The sequence below is a fragment of the Phyllostomus hastatus genome, unplaced genomic scaffold (assembly GCF_019186645.2).
Source record: "Phyllostomus hastatus isolate PE091 unplaced genomic scaffold, TTU_PhHast_1.1 phas_contig_210, whole genome shotgun sequence".
Taxonomy (NCBI): Eukaryota; Metazoa; Chordata; class Mammalia; order Chiroptera; family Phyllostomidae; genus Phyllostomus; species Phyllostomus hastatus.
Genome location: NW_025333737.1, coordinates 228,621 through 251,872, shown reverse-complemented (window position 1 = coordinate 251,872; position 23,252 = coordinate 228,621). Strand labels below are relative to the sequence as shown.

Sequence of the window (23,252 nt, the reverse complement as noted above, 5' to 3'; positions counted from 1 at the left end):
GTACGTGGTACGAGGACACCACATTGCCTGACAGTGATCACCAGAGGAAAACCCATTCCCTTCTCAGTTCTCTTGCAGTGCTCCTCACACCCTCAGGGATCCCATCCCAGTTAGGTGTTCCTATGTCTTCATTACCTCGGCAACAGTGGCTAATAGTCCTTCGTGATCGGGAGAGGGTCCCAGGCTCTGGGCCTCGGAAAGGCAAGGGTCTAGATAGCTGGAATGTAATATCATCGTTTCATTTTCATTGTATTTACTTTTATTTATTTTTAGACAGAGAGGAAGGGAGGGAAAAAGAAGGAGAGAAACATCAATGTGTGGTAGCCTCTCACGCCCCCCCTACTGGGGACCTGGCCTGCCACCCATGCATGTGCCCTGACTGGGCATCGATCCAGCACCTTTTGGTTTTCATGCCAGCACTCAACCCACTGAGCTGCACCAGCCAGGGCTCATTATATTTACTTTTTACAAAGTAGACAGTTGTTTGGGGACAGTTTTAGACCTGCAGAAAAATTGAGATGATAGTAACAGGAAGTTCTCATATATCCCGTAACTCAGTTTCCCTTATTAGTAACATCTTGGATTAGTGTGGTACACTGGCCATAACTGATGAACCAATGTTGATATTGTTGACTATGGTTTGTGTTTTTTTCAGGTTTTAGTTTCCCCCTAATGGCCTTTTTCTGTTCTAGGGTCCTTTCTGGACACCATACATTCAGCTTTCATATCTCCTTAGGTTCTTCTTGGCCCTGGTAGTTGCTCAGGCTGGGCTTGATCGTGGTGACAGGTACAGTTTTGGGGCGTGCTGGTCGGGGGCTGAGAGGATGTCTCTCAAGTGGGATCTGTCTGAGGTTCCTTCACGAGTAGACCGGGGCTACGGGGTTTGGGGGAGAAGGCCACAGAGGTGCAGTGCCACCGTCATCACACAGCATCAACAGCATGCGCTGTCCGTATGACCTACCACTGTCCGCGTCGGTCTTGACCGCCTGGGCCAGTGCTGGGGCTGTACCGGCCTAGTTCTCCACTGTAAAGCCATTCTTTATCCCCCAGGCTCATGCTGTGCCCATTGGAAGGAAGCTGTGGTGCCCAGCCCGCACCCAGGGAGTAGGGCATTCATTATGTTCAGCTTTATAGTCACCTTATTTCTGGGAAGCAATGATATCCATTTATGCTATTAATACAAAGTATTTTAAAAAGTAAGTTGATTTATAGAAAAATATTAAGTAGCTAAAGGTTAGTACTATTCAGTAGATAAGTAAATTAGGCACATACATAAAGCAGACATCTCTTTTGCCCTGGCCGCTGTGGCGCGGTTGGCTGGAGCACCATCCCATAATCCAAAGGTTGTGCCATCCCTGGTCCTGGCACGTATGATCCCCCGTCCGGGCAAGTGGGGCAGGCAGCCAGCTGATGCTTCTCTCTTGCATCCTGTTTCTCCCTCTCCCTTCCTCTCTCTCTGAAAGCAATGAAAACATGTCCTCAAGTGAAGATAAAAAAATAAAAAATAGACATTTCAAAAATTAGGAAAGCCGTCCTTGAATGGTAGATGTTAAAGAAACTCTGGAGACAGTCAATATTGAGGATATAGGGTGGGAAAACTCAGAGTCCTCAGGCCCACTTCTGGCTTGTCCCCGAAGTCCCCTGAAGACACAGACAGGTAGCAGGTGTGCATTCATAGGCAGTGACAGATGTGGCCCCTGGGAAGTTCCAAACAGCCTGGAAGAGCTGCAGCCACCCCAGGGTTGGGCCTGATGACTCCCTGGGCATGACCTTCGCCCTCCCCACCCCCTGGCCTTCCCAATCCTGGAGCATTTCTCATGGGCCAGCTCCAGGGCCTGAGGTGGGCAGGCACCTATGACAGCGCCCTGTGCAGATGGCCTCTGAACAGGTCCAGGTCTCACACCTCCCTACAAGCTCAACGTCAGAAAGGTCCTTCATGAGTGTTTACTCCACAACTCAGGGAGGTCTTAGTATCCTTGTGCTGTTTACAGATGGGGGCAGGGACCTGTCTAGGTCAGCTGCTGTTCAGACCCAGCCTGACTCTGGTGTCCATGCTTGAATAACGGGTAGGGATTGCCTACCCACCCCTGGGAGCAAAATAAGTTACACTCCTTCATTTTTCTCAAAATACTTTGAAAACTTCCTCTAGGGTTGGCAGGATATATAGTCATTTTGGAGTCTGCCCTCCCTAGGATTGTCTCATAGCTGGGGGTACTTCTGGGGGCCCCGAGAGAGACCTTGGAGCTGGAGATGTTGTTTGAAGTTTCCCCTGGACTGGCTCACAGGGCCGCACCAGCTTGGTGTAGGGCTTCCTCCAGCCACCCCGTCTGAGTGCTGGCCCCAGTGGGAGGGTGGGAGGGTGAGTTTTGGTCCCCGGGGCAGCGACGCCCTCTGGCCAACCCAATTCTGTCCAGTCAAGAGCTCCGCAAGGATTTTTTGGAGCCAAGTAAACTGAGACTCCAGGACATATGATCGATCCTCTGGGGGGGCAGGGGGTACCCTTCCTCACGTCCTTCTTTCTCCCTCCCCACCTCAGTCCTCACTTCCAGCAATATTTATGAGGGCTAGACAGTGTCAGATGCCATCTGGGCCCCAGTAGTGTGTGGGGGGGGTGGGGGGGGTGGGGACTTCCAGACACGAGGTGTCTGCCCCCAGGATGGTTACATTCCCCTGGGGCAGACAGGCCACAAAGCCCAAGGAAACACAAATCAATAAACAACCAACCAACCCTGCTTACCCTGCCCCCCCCAAACGAGAATAATGGTCGCAAAGGAGGCCAACCAAGGGCTAGGTATAGAATAGCCAAGGGGAGATGCCCTAGGTGAGTGGTCAAAGGAGGCCTCTCTGGGGGTCGGGGGGGCGTTCTTCAGGGACAGGTCAACAGCTGAGAAAGCAGCTCAGCTGATTTCCCCATGGGACATTGATTCCCTGTCTGTACTTCTGTCCAGCATCCCACTGCCCTTTGGGGCTGGTGGGCCCAGCACCATAAGAAAGCGTTCTCGTAACTGACACATGGCAGTTCGAAGGTCATGGCCAGCTGGCCTTGCCTGGCTGGAGACAGTCTTATGACACCTCCATGCGTCCTCTGCCGTGACAGGCTTGATGGATGCTCACACATAGCCGGCTGCTGAGACCAGCTCCCCGTAATCTTGAAACTGCCCTCATGTACTAAGAAGAAGGAAGTAATTGGGGAACTCTGGCCCTCTGGTTATTGGCTGTGACCCATGCCGCCCGTGTCCTGCTTTGTGGCTGTGAGTGAGGGGAGTGGGGCAGGACAAAGAATGGGTGGAAGCAGAGCATTTGGAGCCTTTAGGCAGTTTCTGAAGCTGCTTTGGGACTCTGAGTTGCTCGCCCGAAGAGAGCTTAGATTACAGCAAGAGTGATGCAGGCTAGACAGCTGGAAGAAGTTTTCCTGATTGCAGGGGTGGAAAGGCCCCAGAAAGCAGACCTGGTGAAAAGCTTGCAAATTGCAGGCAGGCAGCTGCTCAGCAGGAGGCTCAGAGCTGGGAGCCTGGTGTCCACAGCGTAGATAAGCTTTGTGTTTGCCTTCGAGTGGGAAAGGACTTAATGTCAGGGTGGGAAAGAGCCATTAATACATCAATGAGTTGAGTCCATTGTGAAAGAAACTCCTTGTGGCTAAGCAGAAAGCCTTTGATTCCGCCCACCAATAGGATCAATTTCCTCTGGAAAAGCATTTCTGACCTAGAGTTCTTCAGGGACCCAGAGAAGCAAGAGATTAATTCCCACAAGGTGGGGGCGGGGTGGGCTGGGGAGAGAATGGATCAGAAATCAGGTAGATGGGGCTCTAGCTCTTGAATGTTCTGGTTGACTAGGCTTGTGAGCGATGTGCTCTGCTTGGTCAGTCTCTCTCTCTTTCTCTCTCTCTCTCTCTCACACACACACACACCCACACACACCCCCCGAGTGTGCTGGGAATGAGACGGCGCTGCACTGGCCACCAAAACCCGACATCACACCATGGCTGTCAGGGTGTCAGGAAACAGTTCATGCACAGCAGCCCCTCAGTCTTTCTCAAAACTCTTTTTTTTAAAGATTTCATTTATTTATTTTTAGAGAGGGAAGGGAGGGAGATAGAGAGAAATATCAATGTGCGATTGCTGGGGGTCATGGCCTGCAACCCACGCATGTACCCTGACTGGGAATCGAACCTGTGACACTTTGGTTCGCAGCCCGCGCTCAATCCACTGAGCTACGCCAGCCAGGGCTCCTCAAAACTCTTTAAAAAACTTTTTAAGGAGAATATGGAATGTATTAGATATAGGATACAAAATGAAACCCACCCTGAGCTCCGTTTGTTCCTACAGGCTTTCCCACTCTGAACCTCCTAGAATCATTTCACACCACAGAGTGGCTAGCAAAGAAGAAAAAGATGCAAACTCCCAAAGTGATGGATGCTCAGCTTGAGGGTGATGACAGGGTCAGCAGAGCCTACTTCCGGAGGAGCCCGCTGTTTGTTACCGCGTCAGGTCAATGCTACAGCCTTCTGGACAGGAGGCTGGCGGCAGGGGCCCCCTGAGCATGCAATTGGCTGGAGCAGCTGGGGAGGCAGACCGCTTACTGCTTCTCTCCATCCTGCGTGCGCTTCTCCCCCAGATCCTGCTTCTGCTCCGCTAGCACCTGTGAGAACTGACGCAGGGTGACTCTTAGGCAGGGCGACTTTTAGGCGGAGGGGTTTATCCGAAAAGGTGAGGCGGTACCAGCCAGGCTCCCTACGCGTGGAGGACGTGCCAGCCCAGGAAGCGGGGATAAAGGAGCAGCTCCTCCTCAGATGTGCGTGGGTCCAGGTACTATTTCACGCTGGTCCAGACATAGCGGCCAGAGCCACGATTGGGAAAAGGATCATCAGTGCCTCCTACTTGTTAGTGATGGACCCGTGAGCTGCCTGTTCAGAGTTGTGTGCAGCACGCAGATGCAAGACAGAAGGAACGATGGAGAGCCAAAGGGCGGCTCTGCAGTTGGGGTCAGAAAGCCCCTGAGCTGCTCCTGATTTTTGTCAAGCTCCATCATTTGGGTCCCAGCGAACTGTCACTGTGAGCAAGGACTCCAAACAGCACGGGGAGAAAGGCCCCTTAAAGGGGACCTGCCAGGTGTCTTCACAGGCATTCTCATTTACTTAATGACAGTGTCCACCTTTTTACTTGTTTATAAAGTTAATAGGTAGTCCTTACAAATTTGTAAATAGAAGAAAAACACAAAGAACGATAGATTGTGATTCCAGAGAAAATCCCTATGAACTTTTCTTTCCCACTGTGAATGTTTTCCTTCACTTTTCATTCTGGGAAATGTCCAGCAGGCACAAAACAAATAGGCCAGCATCACGAACCCCCGCGATGACCGACGTTCTGGGCCGCGTTTCCTCTGTGCCTCTCTGCATCCCGTTCTGTTACCGTTACTATCAGCAATTCCAGATCTTTCTGAGGAAAAATTCACATATGCTGAAATGCACAAATCTTAATCATACAATTTGGACAAATGGACGGCACCGCCCTGTCCTGATACGGAACATTTCCATCCGTTTCTCCAGAATGTCCCTCTCCCCCAGAGACTGCTGTTCTCACTTTTTGTGCCTTAGATGGTCTGTTTTAGAACTTGGTGTAAACAGAATCGTACAGTAAGTATATTTTGCGTCTGGCTTCTTTCACTCGGCATACTGTTTTTGAACTTTAACCATGTTGTTGCGAGTGTCAGTGTTTTGTCCCTTTTTCTGGTGGAGTGGCAGTCCCCAGTGTGGGCAGGCCCCTGTTTGCCTATGGGCTGTCTCTTGGATACATCTACAAACAGTTTCCTACAAGTCTTTGCGTGGCCCATGCATGCTCACGTAATCCTTGCAAGAACCCTGGAAGGTGGCACTGTTGTCACCCCTGTTTCATAGATGACAAAACTGAGGCTCAAAGAGGTTACATTTTTAGCCCAGGCCACACAGGCAGGAAAAGCCAGAGATGGAGTTCCCGCCCAGGTGTGTCTGACTGCAGAGCCTTTTAGCTTTTATTCTCTCACTGGCATCTTTGTGCCACAGCTGATGGAGGCCATTCCATTGTGACAGGGACAAATGGGTCCTCACCTTAATGGCCTGTTAGTGCATAACTGGGTTTTAGCCCACTCAGTACAGGAGACGGTATTGGTAATAATGGCTTGGAATCATGAGGAACAGGTTACTTTAAACCTGTCTTTATAAAGGACAAAAATATAGAAGGCATTTTAGAGAAACGTGTAGCCAAGGTCATCGCAATAAAAGCAAGCAAGCAAACAAGCAGAAGTTTTCTACTCAAAGCTCTGTCGTCTGGAACTGGTGCTCAGCTGTGGCACGTCATCCTTCCAGGAAGCCAGGCGCACGGGCACAGAAGGCGTCACTGGGCATATGAAATAGTGTATTAGTAATACATGTATGAGAAACCACTCTGTGTTTTTGGTAGAGCCAAACAGAGTGGATTTTTGGAGGGTCTACTGGTTCTTGCTTTGAAAGATGTTGCTAAGCAATGTTGCTAATATTATGGAAAGACAGCTTCCCTCCCCACTTTTCCAGTCAGCCCCAGAAACCCTAGAGCTGGAAGTGACTTCGGTGGCAGCAGTAGCTGCGGAGGCTTGGGAATCAGTGAGGTGGGGGCTGGGGCACCCTGGGTATGAGAGGCCTGGTTTCGGTCACCCAGCCTGGAGCCTCATCGGCTCTTGATTCCCTGCAGTGACCCCTGGGCAGCTTCCATGCAAAACTCACTTCTTCGTGTTCATCAAAATTTCACACTTAGAAAAATCCTTTTGAATATTCCTCCCATGGTAAAAATTATAGTCATGCTGCTTGGATTCATGGATTCAACATTCCATAAATTAACCAAAAAGAAATACTTTAAATACCTTCAGTAACCCAAGAAATAGACGACAAACTCCCTTCTTCCTCCCTCAGCCTCCTGCTTGTAACCCAGCTTCGGACTGACGTGCACTGCAGGCTCAGGGTACCGAAGCAAACGCCGTCCACAGGCTGGGTGCCTGCCACCGAGTGGGATCTGTGGGTTTCCTCGGGGCATGGCTTCCTTTCCCCGGAGCTCGGAAATGCCACGCAAGTCACCAAGATGTTTCCAAAATCTGAGCCAGTTTCTTGCCAGAACTTCAGTACAGTGTGATGTGTGTGGCTCCAGGAAAGCACAGCTGAGCTGTGGTTCCTGAGCTTGGCTCTCAGGCCTCCCAGCCCGGCCTGGCCATGGCTGTGGTCGTCATTGAAGGACCCTGTTGCAATGGGATGCACCCCTTGGCGGGTGGTCATGGGCTCGGAGAGAGGAGATTAGGAGCTGGGAGGAGAGTCAACATGTTGGCAAAGACTCCTGTCTCTCTCCTTCCAAAATAGAAACTGCTTCCCTACCTCAAATGACCTTCTCAGTCTTTCCCTTACCCACCCCCTTCCTGTCTCTCTCTGTCCCTCCCTCCTCTTTCCCTCTCTGCCCTCCCTCTCCCTCTCCCCCTTTCCTTTCTCCTTTCCCTCTCGTGGTGGTTCCCTCTCATGGTGGTTCCCTCTCATGGTTCCCACTCCAGAAGTGCAACTGTAATGTGGCCCGGCAGGGGGCGCTGATGTACCAGCCAAGCATGAAGGGCAGTCGTAGTAGCACAGGTGTGAGTGCTCTGCAGAAGTGAGAGGTGAAGGCGGCTTCTGAGTGATTTCTCCCAGTTGGTGTGTGTGTGGGTGGGCCTCTAAAGGCATAAGAGAGCCGGGGTGCCAGCCTGTCCTGAGCAGGTCTAATGTGTGTTTATAACTCTTGAATTGCTCCAAAGTTTGTGTGATTCATGGACGGTTGCAGGCTCTCTCCCTGCAGAAGGGGAGGGGAAGGCATCTGAAGATACCTGGTCTCCTAAAAGGCCCGCCCCATGGCTCCAAAGCTCCTTTGGCCCCACCTCTACTCCCAATTCATTCTGTGGGGCGGTAAAGGCCCTGGAGTCAGAGGTGGTGTAGGCCAGGGAGGGAGCACTGGTCCCAGCTCTGTCTGAGTCTTAGGCTCCAGCACTGGGGCTGATTCCCAGTTTCACACAAATGCGTCTCCTGGAGCCGGCTCCCAGGCACAGAAGGCCCTTTTCTTCAGGCCCAAGCATGCGTGTCTGCCTGCCTCACCCCACCGGCTCCTTAGGACGAGGCTGTGCAGCTGGGTCCAGTGCTCATGATTAACTTCCCTGACCCCCTCCACCTCCCCTCCTAACCAGGCGCCCTGAGCCTTTGGGATTCCCCAGATCGGGGCAGAGCCCCGGCTGGCAGCTGCATGGCACTTTGTTTTCAAGGACTGTGGGCTTGGGGGAGGAGGGCTCGCTTGGGCCCGGAGGTCCTGTGATTTGGGACACTGCTGCTGGGGACAAGCTGTGCCGGGTGGATTGGGATCTGGGAGAAGACCCCTTCTCGGACTACTGCAGTCCTCACTGCCCCGCTCCCTGTGGACTGGATGTGCCCAGCCTTCTCGGTCCACCCTGCAGTGCCCCATGGACAGTGTTTTTGTTTTCATTTGGTGGCAAGTGTGTGGCTGACACTGAACACTCGGCTATTTTTCTATTTTAATGAAGGTACTTCAGGCTCAGAGCCTTCAGTATTGAGCTCAAGTTTAAGACATTTGTATTTGTTTTCATGGTGTGAATAACAAGTGACACTGGAGTCTTCATTTAGGGTAATAACAATGTTTTCTTATATAACTAAGTAAAGAGTGCGTTGATTTAATTAAATAAAAAGGTGAGTGTGCCCTGGCTGGTGTGGCTGCATGGGTTGAGCACCAGGTTTGATTCCCAGTCGGGGCACAGGCCTGGGTTGCAGGCCAGGTCCCCATTAGGGGGTGTGAGAGAGGCAACCGATTGATGGTTCTCTCGAACATTGATGTTTTTCTCCCTCCCTTTCCCTTTCTTTAGAAATGAATAAATAAAATCCTAAAAAAAGGATTAAATAACTAGGTTATACGGTGGGAAGGTGGTACATGAATGGCCCAGATCTGGAGAACAGTGGCTGGGTCACAACGCACAAGCAAGTGGGAATGGGACGATTTGTTCTGGGCGAGGGTGGTCTTCTGTTTCTCTCCTGCCCTGGTCTCTTGCACAGAGTGGGACACGTCCTGACTGTTCAGTGAACGCTGGTGGAATGGGCATATCCAGCACAGGTGGCTACCATGTTCTCTGCTGTGCATGGGTTCCCTTATGCTGTGGGGTGTGGGCAGAGGACGGGCTCCCCCACCCCCAAGAAACCTCTCAGGGATCAGATCAGGTTATGGTTTTGGGGGGACAACCTTGTCTTTTTAGCCTCACTAGGGCTGGAAACAATTGTGGTTGTAGAGGAGCTGAGAGGGTCTGGGATCCCAGAACCACAGTGAATCAAGTTACCTGCTAGGTGGAAAATCCTTTCACTTTCATCCCAGGGTCCTGTTGTCCACTGATACACTTGACCTAAAATCTCTCCCAGACAGTGGGAGATGGGTGGGGGCTACCCACACGTCCCTGGGGGAGGGAGTCAGGCCCTGCCCTGAGACCTTGTGTGTGAATAAAATACACCACTTTCTGGGGCTGGACCTGTGGCCGGTGCCCCCAGCATCCTCCCTGCCATCTGGCTGAGGCGGCCGATCACCAACCTGTCAGTTCCGTGTACCGCTGGAGGCAGAACAAGCCCTGGGCTGCCTGTGCTGGGCTCTGCCCGCTTCCCCACTGAGGACGTTCATTTCCCCATTCTTGTTTCTAGACGGATTCTAAGGTCACTACTGGTGTAGTTTGGCAGCTAGTCTAGCTGCAGTCCCAGGGGTGGGGCCTGGGTCACTCACTCTCTGGCTATAAATAGATGCCCATGGCAATATCTGTGATCCCCACCACCCAGGCAGGCTGGGGAGGGGGGGCACTGAGGCCATTGTTAATGGATGCATCATAAATAAACCAGGCACATCTGGGCACCAGCCTGGTGCTCCCTCTCCTCCATTCCAACTCCCATGCCAGCAAGAAGCTGTGCCCACAGGAGAGGTGGGGTTGAGGCCTCAGGCCCTTGGATTTTCTGTGCTTGCTTGAACACCAGACTACTAAAAAAAAAAGCAAAAAAAAAAAAAAGCAAATTGCCTCAGGAACCTCTTTGGCCCCAACAGGGCTGTTGAGAAAGATTGACTAGTTGGCTTGTTTTAATTCCCTCCAGCCCGCTCGATGATGGTCTTTCCTAGGGGCCTGGAGGGAGAAGCCCTCAGGGAGGTGGGTGATGAGAGGGGGTTAGACTTCCCTGCAGGAACTGGAAGTGGCGCTTAGGAGTACCCCGCGCCCACAGCAGGGACCCGGCCAGGGCCCCTTCCCCCACGAGCTGGCGTGCCTTTTGTGAGGATGCAGCTTGCACGCGGTGCGCAGGGGCAGGGGAAAACCGCCGTGCGGTGTGTGCCGCGGCCCGCGCTGGAGCCGAGATGCGGGTGGGGTGGGGTGGGATGTTTCCCTCTCCCACCCCCGCGTCTCCCTGGCAACTGGGACGCGAGGCCAAATTGCAGCCGCGGGGAAAAGGACCGTCAGGAAAACAAATGTTAACCGGAGCACTGACCTCAGCCCACTCAGGCGCCCACGCTGGAGTGAACCACCCTCACTCCACACCACACCACAATCCTTTCCTGGACTTGGGGAGAGGGGAGAAGTAGCCTCCGACTGAGTCCTAACGCCAGGGAGCCTCCGGCGGGGAAGGCAGGCACTTGGCGCCCTGTGCCCCTCTCACCACCCGGCAGCGTGGGTCTGGGGCCCGGAGGCCCGCGGCGGTGCCCGCGCGCAAAGGCAGTTTCACTTGGACTGAGGGCGCGCGTTTCCTCTCCGTGCACGTTTTTTCTCCCTGTTTTTAAAGACAGTGACAGCATCGGAGAAGTATCCCGGAGGGCCGGGCTGGGAAGGCGCGTCAGCCGTCTTTGCCTGGAGAGGGAACCCGGCCCGGCCAGCGGGGGCGGAGGACTGGGGGCGCAGAGGCGGGGACAGAGAGGAGAAGCGAGAGAAGGGCAGGAGCCCGGGCGCGGGGCAGTGGGCGAACGCGGGCGCCGAGACCCCCGAGAGTGCCGAGCGCGAGCGGACAGTCTGTCTCCCGGTGCAGGCGGCCCGGCCGCCGGATCCGCTCGCAGCCTGGGCGCCCCGGGCCAAGCACGGGGGGCGGGGCCAGGGCGGGCTCCCTGCGAGGGCGGGCGCGTCTGAGCCGGAGCCCCAGAGCCGCCCCACCGGGCCGCGCCCCGAGCGAGCCTTAGAAATGCCCGCGCTGGGGGAGCGAGCGCCTGCCGCTCCGTGGGCCCGGAGGAGACGCTGAAGGTCGCCGGGAAGTGAGCGCCCAGTCACCTGACCCCCGGGGCGCACCTAGGCGGAGCGGGATCCATGCGAGGCTGGCGGCCGGGGGCCAGGAGCAGGCGGCGCGGAGCGCGCGGAGCCGGGCCGGCGGGGGCGCGCGGCGGGCGGGCGAGGGCGCGGCCGGGCACCCGCGGCGGCCTCGCCATGTCCCAGCCGGCGGGGAGGATGCATTGCCGAAAGGCGGGGATCCGCGCCGCGGTGGTGCTCATCGGACTCCTGCACAAATCCCGAAAACAGAATAAAGAGAAAAGGTAAAGCCTGGCATCGCTACCTCCCCCTTCCCTCCGCTCTCGTGCCAAAATCCTGTTTTCTTTGGGGTCGACTTTCCCAAAAGGGCATTAGGCTCGGAGTTGGATGGGAAATGCCTCTACTCCGGGCGCCGTCGGGGGAGCGAGTTCGGAGCTTGGCACCAGAGACTGGCTGTTAGGAGGAAGCCCAGGCAGGGCATTGGCTGGGTCGGCGGGCACCTGGAAGGCCCCTTAGGGCTTCGTCCTAGTCCGAGTCCTTAGCCCCAAGTCCACCAAGTGCTAAGCCCCCAGTCGCGGCATCTGCCGATCGCGGCGCCCTTGCTGAATCCTGCAGCGCGGGTAGCATTGATCCAACCCGGGTAACACAGTCTCCGGCTCAGCCCGAGTGACTCAATGCGCTGGGGATGCCATTTGCTTCTCTGCAACTTGGCCGAACCAGCGAGGTGCCCGCCAGGCCATGATCTGCTTGCATTGAGTTTGGTTCCTGCAGCCAAGGGGCACGTTTAGAGGTTACTTCAACCCCTCCCTCCCTGCAACCCTCCCACCCCCCACCCCATGCCTTCTGTCTTTGGGTTTTTCTGGTTTTAACTCTTCACTTTTCTTGGGGTTACTCTCCTAATTGTTTGCTCCTGGGTATTGAAAGTCATGTTCCCAGTTTATTTCAGAGATATAGCTGGACGACCTATGGGATGAGGTGTGGGTTTCCCGTGGGCATAGGAGCTTCTGGGGGCAGCTTCCTGGGTTCCAGCTCCCCAGCTGCAGGCTTGATGTTCACAAGACCCCATGGAGCTGCCCACACATGCTGGCACAGCCTCCTTCCCCTGCTAGGGGTGCAGGAGCCCTCAGCTGGCCAGCAACTGAGGGCCATGGGAGCTGGCTGTTCACAGACATGTTTTGTGGAGTTGAGGTAACCTCCCATGGCCTTGCTGGATCCTAATTTACAGAGTTTTGGAGTGCTCTGCTCTGCATTAGACAAGGGCTAAGACAAGGACAGAGGAGCCAGAGACACTTGGGTGGTGACTGGTGGCCCTCGGACTTGCCCGGAAGCTGTGTGTGCCTGGGGAAGGTGGCAGGCTGGAGCACTGAGAGAAGCGGGCATGGGTGGCCCTGCGGTTGTCTCCTATCCCCCCCCCCAATGCATCCCTCCCGTGTGTAGTCTCATGTGATGTTTCCACAGCACAGGATGACTCTCCAGTAAAACGACTTCAGGTGATTAAGCATGAAATAACATTGAGTCACTCAGTGAGAAAGTTCTTCCCTTTTCAGTTCTCTGTGAATCCTTGTGATTTCTTCAAGGGGAAAGCTTCTGGTTGGTGCTAGTCTTGGCTTTAACACTTTTTAAACACTTGCTTATCTCCCTTTTATAACAAAGAGCAGACCTCTGGCTCAGGGCCTTTAAATGGGGAACAGTGCTTCCCTACAACATGGGCTGTTCTTGCACTATTTACTGTTAGGGTTTCCCCCTAGTTATGCTCAGGGGCACTGATTGTCCCCTTTGTGGTGGTGACAGAAAGCATCGCCCCAAGCTGAATGTGTAAGTCACAAGAATGAGTCTTTCACAGAAATAGTAGTAATAGTAATGGAACAGAAAATGGCAGAAATCCTGCAGGTGACCCAGGAATGGCTGATGTTGGGGACACACATGTCAAGCAGAAAATGCTGCCAGCAAGACTCTGGAGTCCAGTGTTCCAGGTCTAGACCCCATTCTTCCCTAGACTTTGATTCTTTTCCATTCCCTGCCCTTCAGCTTTTTATCTGCAGAGGTGGGGCGAGCCAGCCAACCCTCTGAAGGCAGGAGGGTATGGGATGGCTTGCTCTGAGGAATGAGGAGGAGGATGTACTTTACAGAAGGCAGATGCACCGGACCAGCACCTGTCTCTGAGTACAGGGTGTGTGGTTGGGGGGCGGAGGGGTAGAGGGATGTCCCTGAACTGGGAGCTGGAAGTTCTAGTCCTGTGATGTGATGGATGGATTTCATCTTCCAGAGCTTGAGTTCCTGCATCCACACAAGGGGCTTTGCAGGCTCAGGTGAGATAACGGGAAACATGCAGCTGAAAGGTGGGAAGTGCTGCGTGAGGGTGGAGGGGTTCCATCAGAGCTGCTCCCATTCTCCTCTCCCTGGGCCTGCACCTTAGAAGCCAAGTTAGGATGTCTGATGGGGGCAGCCCCGCTAGTGGCCAGGACCAACCAGCCGTGGCCCAGGAATCAGTCGGGCAGGCACGACCCTGGTGGGGAGAGCAGTGAGGCACTGGGAAGGGCCTGGACAGGGGACAGGAAGGGACTGGGCTGAGCGAGGATGCCCCAGGCTCATGACATCTTGTCCTCCTGGATGCACTGGACTTTTTCCTGCAATGCAGCAGATGTTGGTGACCCTCCCAGCCCCTGCCTTCATCCTGTTCCGCTGCTGCTTCTGTCAGTCTGACAGGTTTGTCCATGGACTTAACCTACTCAAGGAGAGAGTGATTGATTGCATGTTGGTGTTACATGACCTTTGCTTCCCTTGCTGTAATCTGCAGTTTCTGTTTCTTTAAGCACCTGAAATCAGTTCAGTGTCCACTAGGACCCTTCCTCTGCTGGCACTGGCCACGGGGGGCCTGGAGCAGGCTCAGCTGCCAACCTCTCTTAAGCACTCCCTAAACTGCAGGCTGGGTGTGAAATTTGTGGAGTTCCTCCTTCTTCCCCTCCTCTCCTTGCAGGGTCAGGTCAGACTCAGGCCCCTTCTTCATTTTTCCAAGCAGGCTTGATCATCCATCCATCTTCCCAGCACCTCTGATTGACAGGCTTGTGCAGACAACACTGTGGGCCAGAAGGGATGACTTGCAGTGATGGTCCTCAATCCTTGACATCATCCTGCTCTCCCCAGGCCACCTAAAATATATATATTGGAGCAGGTAGCAGTGCCAGGGGGGGCGGTAATGACACAGGTATCCCAAATGGGCCCAGAACCAGGGCACTCACTCCCAGGCACTGTTGGTCCATAGGTCCGGAGAACTGGGCTCCAGCCTCAGTTGGCCTCCTGGAGAAATGGGTATGGTGTGCATCAACCTTGGCAGGACGACTCTGTACGGGCCTGGAGGTTCTGCTTCTTTCTGTCCTCCAGGGATGCTGTCACCTGGGACCCTGCCAAAGCAGTGGTGGGTTTGCGAGGGGACTGGGTTTGAGCCTGGTTCCGAGGAGGCACCTGAGTAAAGAGTTCCTCTGAGCTTTGCTTTCCAGAGCGTGCTTTCTTGTGGACAGGGTGGGTCGGACTGCAGCCCCACCTGAGGGGTGCTGGGGCGTGTGGCACCCTCTGCGGGGGAGGTGGGCACTTGTGGCAGGAAGGACCGAGGTGGGAACACAGGGAAATGTGTGTGTTCTGAAGGGCGTGGATCAAGTCAGTGTGGCCTCGGGCATGGCATTCTGGACTGGGGAGAGGGCAGTTAGCATAAATGGAAAAGAACTCTGGTTCTTACTGGGGGTAGTTATTTGAAACAGCTACCACCATGGGGTTTATGAAGAGGGAGGGATGAATTCACTGATCAGTCAGCAAATCACTAATGGCTCCGGAGGGCAGAGCAGTGTGTCCGATGAATCTGATTCCTCCGTTGTGGGGTATCATGTCCAATGGGTTTTTCCTGGGTAGGTCATCAGAAAAAGCCCATTCCTAGATTAAAAAAAAACAAAACACCAAACTTGTATTGCATCAAGTTCACAGAGTGCACAGAGGAGAGGGAATAGTGTAATATAATACCCAGTTTGAAGTGAATCCCAGACATTATATCATTTTATTCTGAAATATTTCAGTATGCATTTCCAAGATAAAGTCCTTCTAAAAAATATAACACGGCCCTTGCCATACATCCTGAACTAACCCTGATTTCCTACTCTCATGTTCAGTGTTCCGATTTCTCCAGCTGTGTCACAGAAGCGTGATTGGCTCTCTCTCTCTCTAAGTTTCCTCCCCTAACTCTTCTTTTTTTCTTTACAGTTGTTGAAATAACTGAGTTGTGTGTCGCAGGGAGTTTCCCACAGTCAGGATTTTGCGGATGGTGTCTCCTAGTATTGTTTCACATGTTCTGCTGTCCCTTAAGTTACCTTAAATTGGTGTTTAGTTTTAGAGGTTCTGTCAGATCCGTCCCTGCCTCCCACGCCCGTGTTGCCGGAGGTGGTCTAGTTGTCTGTTTTTATGATGGCAGCGTTGGTTGTTTTGTCCTTAGGGTTTGAAGGCTGGCGTCTGGGAGGATTCTTGCGCTCTCCCATTGGGAGAGCCCGAGACAGCCCCGCGTGCTGGCTGGAGAGGCAGTCTGCGTCGGCTGGGTGTCCAGGAGCCCTGGCCTTGTAGTCCCCGAGTCCCAGGGCTGGAAGGGACACAAGGCGGGAGCTGCTCTACTCTCTGGCCCCAGAACAGATGGCCGCTTGTTCTGCCCCTAGGAGGTGGCTGGGTCCTGCCCTGTGTGGAAAGGGCCTGTCACTCACCCTCTTTTGTGTGCTGTTTGAATGCCACCTGGTTGGCTGTGGTTGCTTTAAAGAACAAACATCTCCCTTTGACCAACTTCTCATTTTTGACCTCATAGAGCGTCTGAGGAGGTGGACTCTTAGAGTTGAGGGACAGAGTTTATTTGACTCCCCTTGAGCCACTATTTCAGTCTGCTGTTTGGTGCCTTTGCTTTTTGTCCCCCATGTCTATTTTTCTTATGGTCGCCAGAGTGGAGTTTTAAAAATTCAAGTCAGATCAAGTCTCTGCTGCAGAAAGCTCTGCACATAGGCTTCCCAGGGTCCTGAACCCCCTGCCCGGGTCCCTGACCTTGTCTCCCAGCCCGTGTCCTCTCACTCACCGTGATCGCCGTGCTCCTGAGGCTGTGAAGGCCTGCTTTCTGTTTCTGGAACACGGCAAGTTTGTTCCCGCCCCAGGCCCTTTACACATGCTGTTTACAGTGACTTAACTGACTGCTTCCTCCTCATTGGGCTTTCAAGTCAAATATCATCTCCAAGAAGGCTGCTCTGACTGTCCAATCTGAGCAGCTCTCTCCGGCCCTTATTACCGCTCCCTGGTTTCCTTCCAACATGGCACTTATTAACTGCTATTATCTAGCTTACATAATAAACAATGTATTGACTGTTCTGTACCCTAGAACGTGAGCTTTCTGAGAGCAGGGACTTTGCCTTTTCCCTTCTGGGTCCCCGTTGCCCAGAATGGGAAGTGCTCAGTAAATATTTGCTGGATGAATGGATGGGTGCTCACAAGACTCACTGGCTCCCTGGGCAAGGTGTGCCTGTTGCCTGTTACCCTGAGGTAATCCTCTTAACAGCGCAGTGTCCTCTGACACTGGTGTCAAGGTGCCCTTTTCTTGTCTGAGACTGGAGTGATTTTCCCTTCCCTCTCCTTCCTTTCTGGAAGAGATTTTGGAAAGAAATGCAGCTGATCACTTGCACATATGTCGTTTCATTGTTATTCATCTAGCTCCTTCCCTGCCTCTGTGTGGTTTGGGGACCCATAGATACGAGGGTCTAGGCTCAGTCCTAACCATCCTGAAGCAGGGGCTGGGCACCTGACTCTGGGCTCCTGGGTCTTGGCTCCTCGAGCTGTTGTCAAATAGGTAGAGGCAGAGTCCCATCTTTCCTGCCAAACAGGGACCAGTGGGTGTCTGAAGTAGTGAACAGTTGCCATGAGTGAATATATATATAGATATATATCTATATATAGATATATATATATCTTTTTTGTAATAATTTTTTTAGATTTATTTATTTTTAGAGAGAGGGGAAGGGAAGGAGAAAGAGAGGGAGAGAAACATCCATGTGCGAGAGAAACACCAATCAGTTGCCTCTTTCATGTCCCCAACTGGGGACCAGGGCTATATAATTTTCTGAATGCAGCTTTGTCTTTCCCTGGCTGGTGTGGCTCAGTGAATTGAGTGCTGGTCTGTGAACCAAAAGGTCTGCGGTTCAATTCCAGATCTGGGTTGAGGACCAGATCCCCGGTTAGGGGCGTGTGAGAGGCAACGAATCGATGTTTCTCTTCCTCTCTTCCTCTCTCCCTTCCCCTCTTCCTCTCTCCCTTCCCCTCTTTCTAAAAATAAATAAATAAAATCTAAAAAAAAATAAATGCAGCTTTATCTCTGTGGAGCCCGCGTGGTGCACAGATGGCTGGTTACCAGGATGTTGCCAAATAGAGGGCTCGCCAGGCCTGCCTGGTTCACCTCTGTGCAAACAGGCTTCCCGAAGGGGCTCAGGAAGTTCCTTAGTCACTTCAGGCAGACGGTGCCCCCACCCCACGCGCAGAGGTTCATTGCCTCCTAAATCCGTAAAGGGTAAACGAGGCAGGCAAGACGCTTTCAGGTGGATAAGTGCTTTTTATTTTAATAGCTAGTTTAAAAAACGAATCCTGGCAAGTGATACTGATTTTCCATGTATGACAGTTACATAACATTTTAAAAAAGTAAATTTGTTTAAGGCAAAGATTGCGAGTCAATTTAAAGAAAAGTGTTAAGAAAAGTAATGGGTGGTGCATGGATTTGGGGAAAATTGAGAAGACGGTATGGAGATGCTTGTGGTTTAGGGAGCTTAGCTGGAGCCAAGGGGCACAATTCTCACCTGTGAAAATGGACCTGGTAACACTAGTGCCTAGGGTTGCTGATGAACAGTTGTAACAAGCTAACAGCTTCTGAGGCTTCCTCTTTGCTGGGCCCTGTGCTAAAGGCTTGCATGCACATGTGTCTTAATTCTGTCAGTTGTTATGTCTGTTTTCCAGCTGAGGGACAGAGGCTTGAAGGCAGAGGAGTGGGCTGGGGGCAGCATCAGTAGTGGAGGACCAGGTATTTTTAACCTGGTCTGTTGAGCTCCAGAGGTCATGCCCCGAACAGTTATATTATTTGGATATGCAGTGCCTGGCTTCTGAGAAGTGTTGACACATGTGGCTGCTTCTGTTTTTATGAATGTATTGTAACTTACATAGAGTTAAGTGTGCAAGGAAGGGGACAGCTGGTGCATTTCTACACACATATCCACCTGGTAGACACCACCCAGCTCAGGACAGAACTCCGCAGCCCCCGGCAGGCTCCCTGGTGCCTCCCCACAGACTGGCTGTAATCACCATGGAGTTTGGTCCCTTGCCCTGTATCTGGGTGGCACCTGGTAATCTTGACACCCGTGATAAAGGGAAGAGCATGCCTGGGATTTCTGAGTGGGATGTTCCGGTTCAGCCCTGAAGAGGCTGGTGTCAAAGAGTCCACGCGGATTTCTAGGGATGAGTGAGCTCGGTTTCACCTTCCCTTCTCCTTCCAGACAGGCTCAGTGGGAACTTGGAGCCGACGCTGTGTTTATTCGCTGCCCTTGGAGCAAGGGTGGGTTGAAAAATTGTCACTTGCTTTTAAGCTTATCAGTTATGAACACTCTGTTTTCATGCAGGCTGGAACTCCGGCCAAGTCCTTCCCAGAGCCTTCGGGGGGTGGGCTGACCCTGCCAGGTCTCCCTGTGAGTCTGCTTCTCCAAAGGGGGAGCGAGTAGGCCTATTGATTAGAGCTGCCCCATCTGCTGTCCTTCCCTTCTCCCCCTTTTTCTGTTTCTTTCCTGTGAAGATTTTTACCAACAATATTGAATCACACTGAATGTGAGTGGCAGCATAAGGGCGTTGTGATTGTCCTAAGTGCTTACAACTCATAGACTCATAACAGGGTCCTCCCTTCCCCCTGCCCAGCAAAGCACAACTGGCACCTGGTTTACAGGACAGACCCCTGGCAGGGGTGGAGGCAGGACCCCCCCTCCCCATTTTTCACTGTCATGTGCTACAATGCCATGCTGTCCTGTCTGCAGACAATGGGGACAGTAGCACCCTGGCACCTGGGAGTTTGCAGTCGGAAATGGGCCCCCGCAGACTGTTCAGATCTTTCTGAAGCCTCTACTCTGCACACGACACCATTCTAGGCCCAGGGGATACAGCAGGGAACAGCCCAGGAGCAAAGCCCTGTCCACCCTCCGGGCCTCTGCTAGATCCACGTGCAGTGTTTTCCTGTTACACTGATGCTTTAAAATGAAAAGTTTCCACGTTATGAATCTGTATTTCAGTCTATTCTTGAGAAACCGGAAGCTGTGGCAACACTGACTGGGCTTGTCTTGCGTTAGGAGGCTGGTGTCCGCCTGCCCACCTCAGCATCCATACCTGGCCACACCTGTGCCACTTGCCCGGCCCCTGAGGCATTGGCTCTACAGTGTGAGAGGCAGGAGTTTTGGGGCTGGGAAGCTCTAGGTGTGACTCACTGAACAGGGAGGCTGGAGGTCAGGCCCCAGCCCCGAGTGCCCTCTGGGTTTCCTTGGTTGGGGGCAGGTCCGTTGTGATGGGAAACAGGGAGTTTGGGCCGTCTGGCTGGAGTCCCTGCAGGATCTGGGCTGCAGAAGGTCCACTGTTAATTTGCCTTTATTTATTTTTTAAAAAGATTTTATTTATTTTTGGAGAGGGAGAAGGGAGTGGAAAAGAGAGGGAGAGAAACATAGATGTGCAAGAGATACATCCATCCATTGCCTCTCACATACCCCCAACCAGGGACCTGCCCCGGCAACCCAGGCATGTGCTCTGACTGGGAATCGAACCGGTGACTTTTTGGTTCGCAGACTGGTACTCAATCCAATGAGCCACACCAGCCAGGGCTAATTTGCCTTTAGATATTTCTCCTTCTGCATTCTCCCTAATTACCCTCAAATGACAGAAATTATGGAAGGCTGGATATTACGATACAAAAATTCAGGAATCCCACATGAAGGGGCAGGGATGGAACTTGTGTTGAGCTCCACTCCTGTACCGCACTGGGCTGGCACTTAAACCTCACTTATCTCATTTCATTCTCTGCATGAGGCGTATTATTGTCCTCTTCATCTTTCATAGAGGAGAAAGCCGAGATTCAAAAGGGGTGACACATCCAGTGTCACTCAGGTGGTACGGCAGAGCAGGGATTCAAACCCAAATCTCTCTCTTCTTGTCTGTCTTGATGCCTGATTTCATGCCTTTTCTCCCATTGCCCATTACACGGGGACCCTGGCTGAGTTACTTGACCCCTCTGCCCTCCACGTTCAGTATCTGTGAAGTGGGCTGTCATGCAGGTCTGGAGTGTGAAATCTGAACCAGGTGTGTGAATAGCTTCAAAACATTAAGAACTGTGGCATCTTAGTATATTCCCGTTATTTTTTTAAAGAAGGGACTGGGTGGGTCTCTTGGTTTCTTTTGAATACAGGGCCGGAGCTGCAGGGTTGTGGGGGAGATGGTGGAGCCTGGACTGGGGGGAAGGGTCTGCCCTACCAGGCCGCACATGAGCTGAAAGGCCTCCTGGCTGCAGTACTCACTAATCAGAACAGAGATCCCGCTTCTCAGTGAGAATGGGGAGCTCCGGGCTGGAGCCGGGGTTACCCGTGCCATCTGTGTTTTAATAGAGCATTTATTTTAATAAGATATCTCATTTGAGATGCACAGGCAGAAACACTGTGTAAATCAAGAGGTCACGGAAACAGGCTGTGTGAAAACTAGATCCACAGATGTGCCAGGAAGGACTTTTGAGATGGCAGCGGAGGCTAGTTACTGATAGCCGAGAAGGTCCCCCCGGGGCACAGCCAGCGATGCAGGCGGAGTGATGGGAACAGGGACACCTGGCTTCCACATCTCGGTTTCTCTGGCCTCCCCACCCCCCAGTTTCTGGAAGTGGCAGCCCCCGCCCCCAGCATGTGCCCTCTCTTTCTCCTCTATAAATGCAAATGCAGGCAGCAGTTGTGTTCCAAATGCTCATTCGTGCTGTTTCAATTCGCTCCCATCAATGTTCGTGGAGTGCCAGATGTGCACCTGGCCCCCGGTGGCAGGGTCCGGGAGGAGAACACGCGTTCTCTGCCCCACACGGCCTGTGCTCCAGAAGGAGTGACCAGACAGAAGACGGTGGGCACTGGAGAAGAGGGGCCAGGGGCTCTGGATACCAAAGAGAGGAGGGAGCACTCAAAGCCCCCCTTTTCCTGAGTCCATCCTGAACGTTGAGGCAGTCAGACAGGTGACTGCGCTGGGCTTCATCTGGGGAACAGGCTGGCCTTGCTCTGGATTGGCCCTCAACCCTGAGGCTAGAGGATGCTTCCCCAACCTCTTCTGTTGATGCGCAGGGGGTCCCAGTTGCCTGTAACCCTGAAAGTCTGGATTTCTTACTACAGGTTACTGACCATCCAGCCACTAGGCCCTGGCTGAGAGTGGGGCTGGCTCTCGGTGGTCCGCCCTCTGCTGGAGCCCCCTGCCCCCCCGCCCCCCAGGGATCTCAGAGGTATGACAGGTAGGGACCCCTGGATAGCAAGAATGTAACAGCAGAAGGGTAGCTGAAGCCTCAACACCATATGTGTGGCCTTGAATGTTCATGGTGTTCAAATTGTGGTCCGCAGTTTCCCTGTCTGTGAAATGGGACTAAGACTAATGGATGATTTTCACTTGTTCTTTAATTGAATCTTTGTGTAAACAGTAATCTTATTCAGCAGTTTCACTCCCAGGAATGTACCCCAAAGAACTGAACGCAGGGACTTGAACAGGTATCTGTATACTCATGTCCACAGCAGCATGATTCCCAACAGCCCAAAGTGGAAGCAACCCCAGCGCTCCTCGGCAGATGAATGGATAAACAAAATGTGGTGTGTGTACGATGGGACGTTACCCGGCCATAAAATGGAATAGAATTCTGATACAACACAGACGAACCTTGAAAACCTTGTGCTACGTGAACTGAGACAGACACGAAGGACAGATACTGTATGATTCCAAGTAAATTAAGGTGCCTAGAATATGTAAAGCAGATAAGAGAGTTTTTCTCTGGTTGAGCATGCGATGGGCAGGTGGGGATGGCTCTGGCCTGATCCCCGTGGAAAATGAGGTGTTTTTGAAGCCAGAGTGCCTTGGGATTCCAGGGAAGCCCATGTCCTCCCCAACAGCCCATGTGATGAAGTTGAAGGTCCCCAAGGCCTCAGTCCTGCCCAAACTCACTTCTTCCACCGACTGTCCTGTGCCGCTGGTGAGGTCAGCCTGGGGAGCAGGTGCTGGAGGACAGGGCCACCTCGGGTGGGCTCCCCTTTTATGCTGACATTTTCCTTTCCTGCAGTGTGCCAAGGCCTAATGGGGCTCTTCTAGGAGGCCCCGGGGACTGCTGGTGGGGGAGACTTTGGTGGGAGGGGATTCCGGAGGCTGTGCGTGGGCTCTGGTTCCGGGAGGAGTGTGCAGGGAAGCCTTGGCTCTGTGCCCATCTCGGGACAGAGACGGGAGCCCGTGGCCACGTGACAGGGGCTTGCCTTTCACGTGTACAGTGTGGATGTCCCAGCGACCTGCCCGCTGTCCCTGGGATGAGTGGCAGCCACCCCAGGGTGCACGGACTGTGCAGAGCAGGTTTTAGGAGCAGACATCTCTGTTGTCCTTGACCATGGCATGGGCTCTGAACCTTCCTCTGAGCACTCTCTGGGCTGCTTCTTGCCAATCTGATTTTTAAAAGATATGTTTGTTATATTAAAAAAAATCTATGTTCCTTGCAGAAAATTTGGGAAACACAGAAAAGTACAAAGACTAAAATAAAAATCATCTGCAATCCCAGATGGGGGATTGCAGAGATAATCACCATTAACATTTAATATATTTTCTTCTGTTTCTTTTTCCTGCCCAAATACATACTTTCCCACACAATATATTTTACATCTGTTTCTCTATAACAAAATTGGGATTAT

At 52.8% G+C, this 23,252-nt stretch overlaps 1 protein-coding gene across 9 annotated transcripts in view; it reads left to right on the top strand.

Moving 5' to 3' along the window:
• The window catches only part of RAP1GAP2 (RAP1 GTPase activating protein 2), a 194,578-nt gene that overhangs the window by 44,976 nt on the left and 126,350 nt on the right, over window positions 1-23,252 (top strand). For 4 of the 9 annotated variants that reach the window (XR_006785326.1, XM_045835758.1, XM_045835752.1 and 1 more), the window contains exon 1: window positions 10,958-11,558. The exons of 4 other annotated variants lie outside the window; for them this stretch is intronic. Coding sequence is in view for 4 of the 5 variants with exons in the window: in XM_045835758.1 (XP_045691714.1) it covers window positions 11,335-11,558 (224 nt within the window). In the remaining variant the exon portion in view is untranslated. Of the gene's footprint in view, window positions 1-10,957; window positions 11,559-23,252 lie in introns of those variants that run through there. One more of the 9 variants, XM_045835751.1, reaches the window with a different exon arrangement.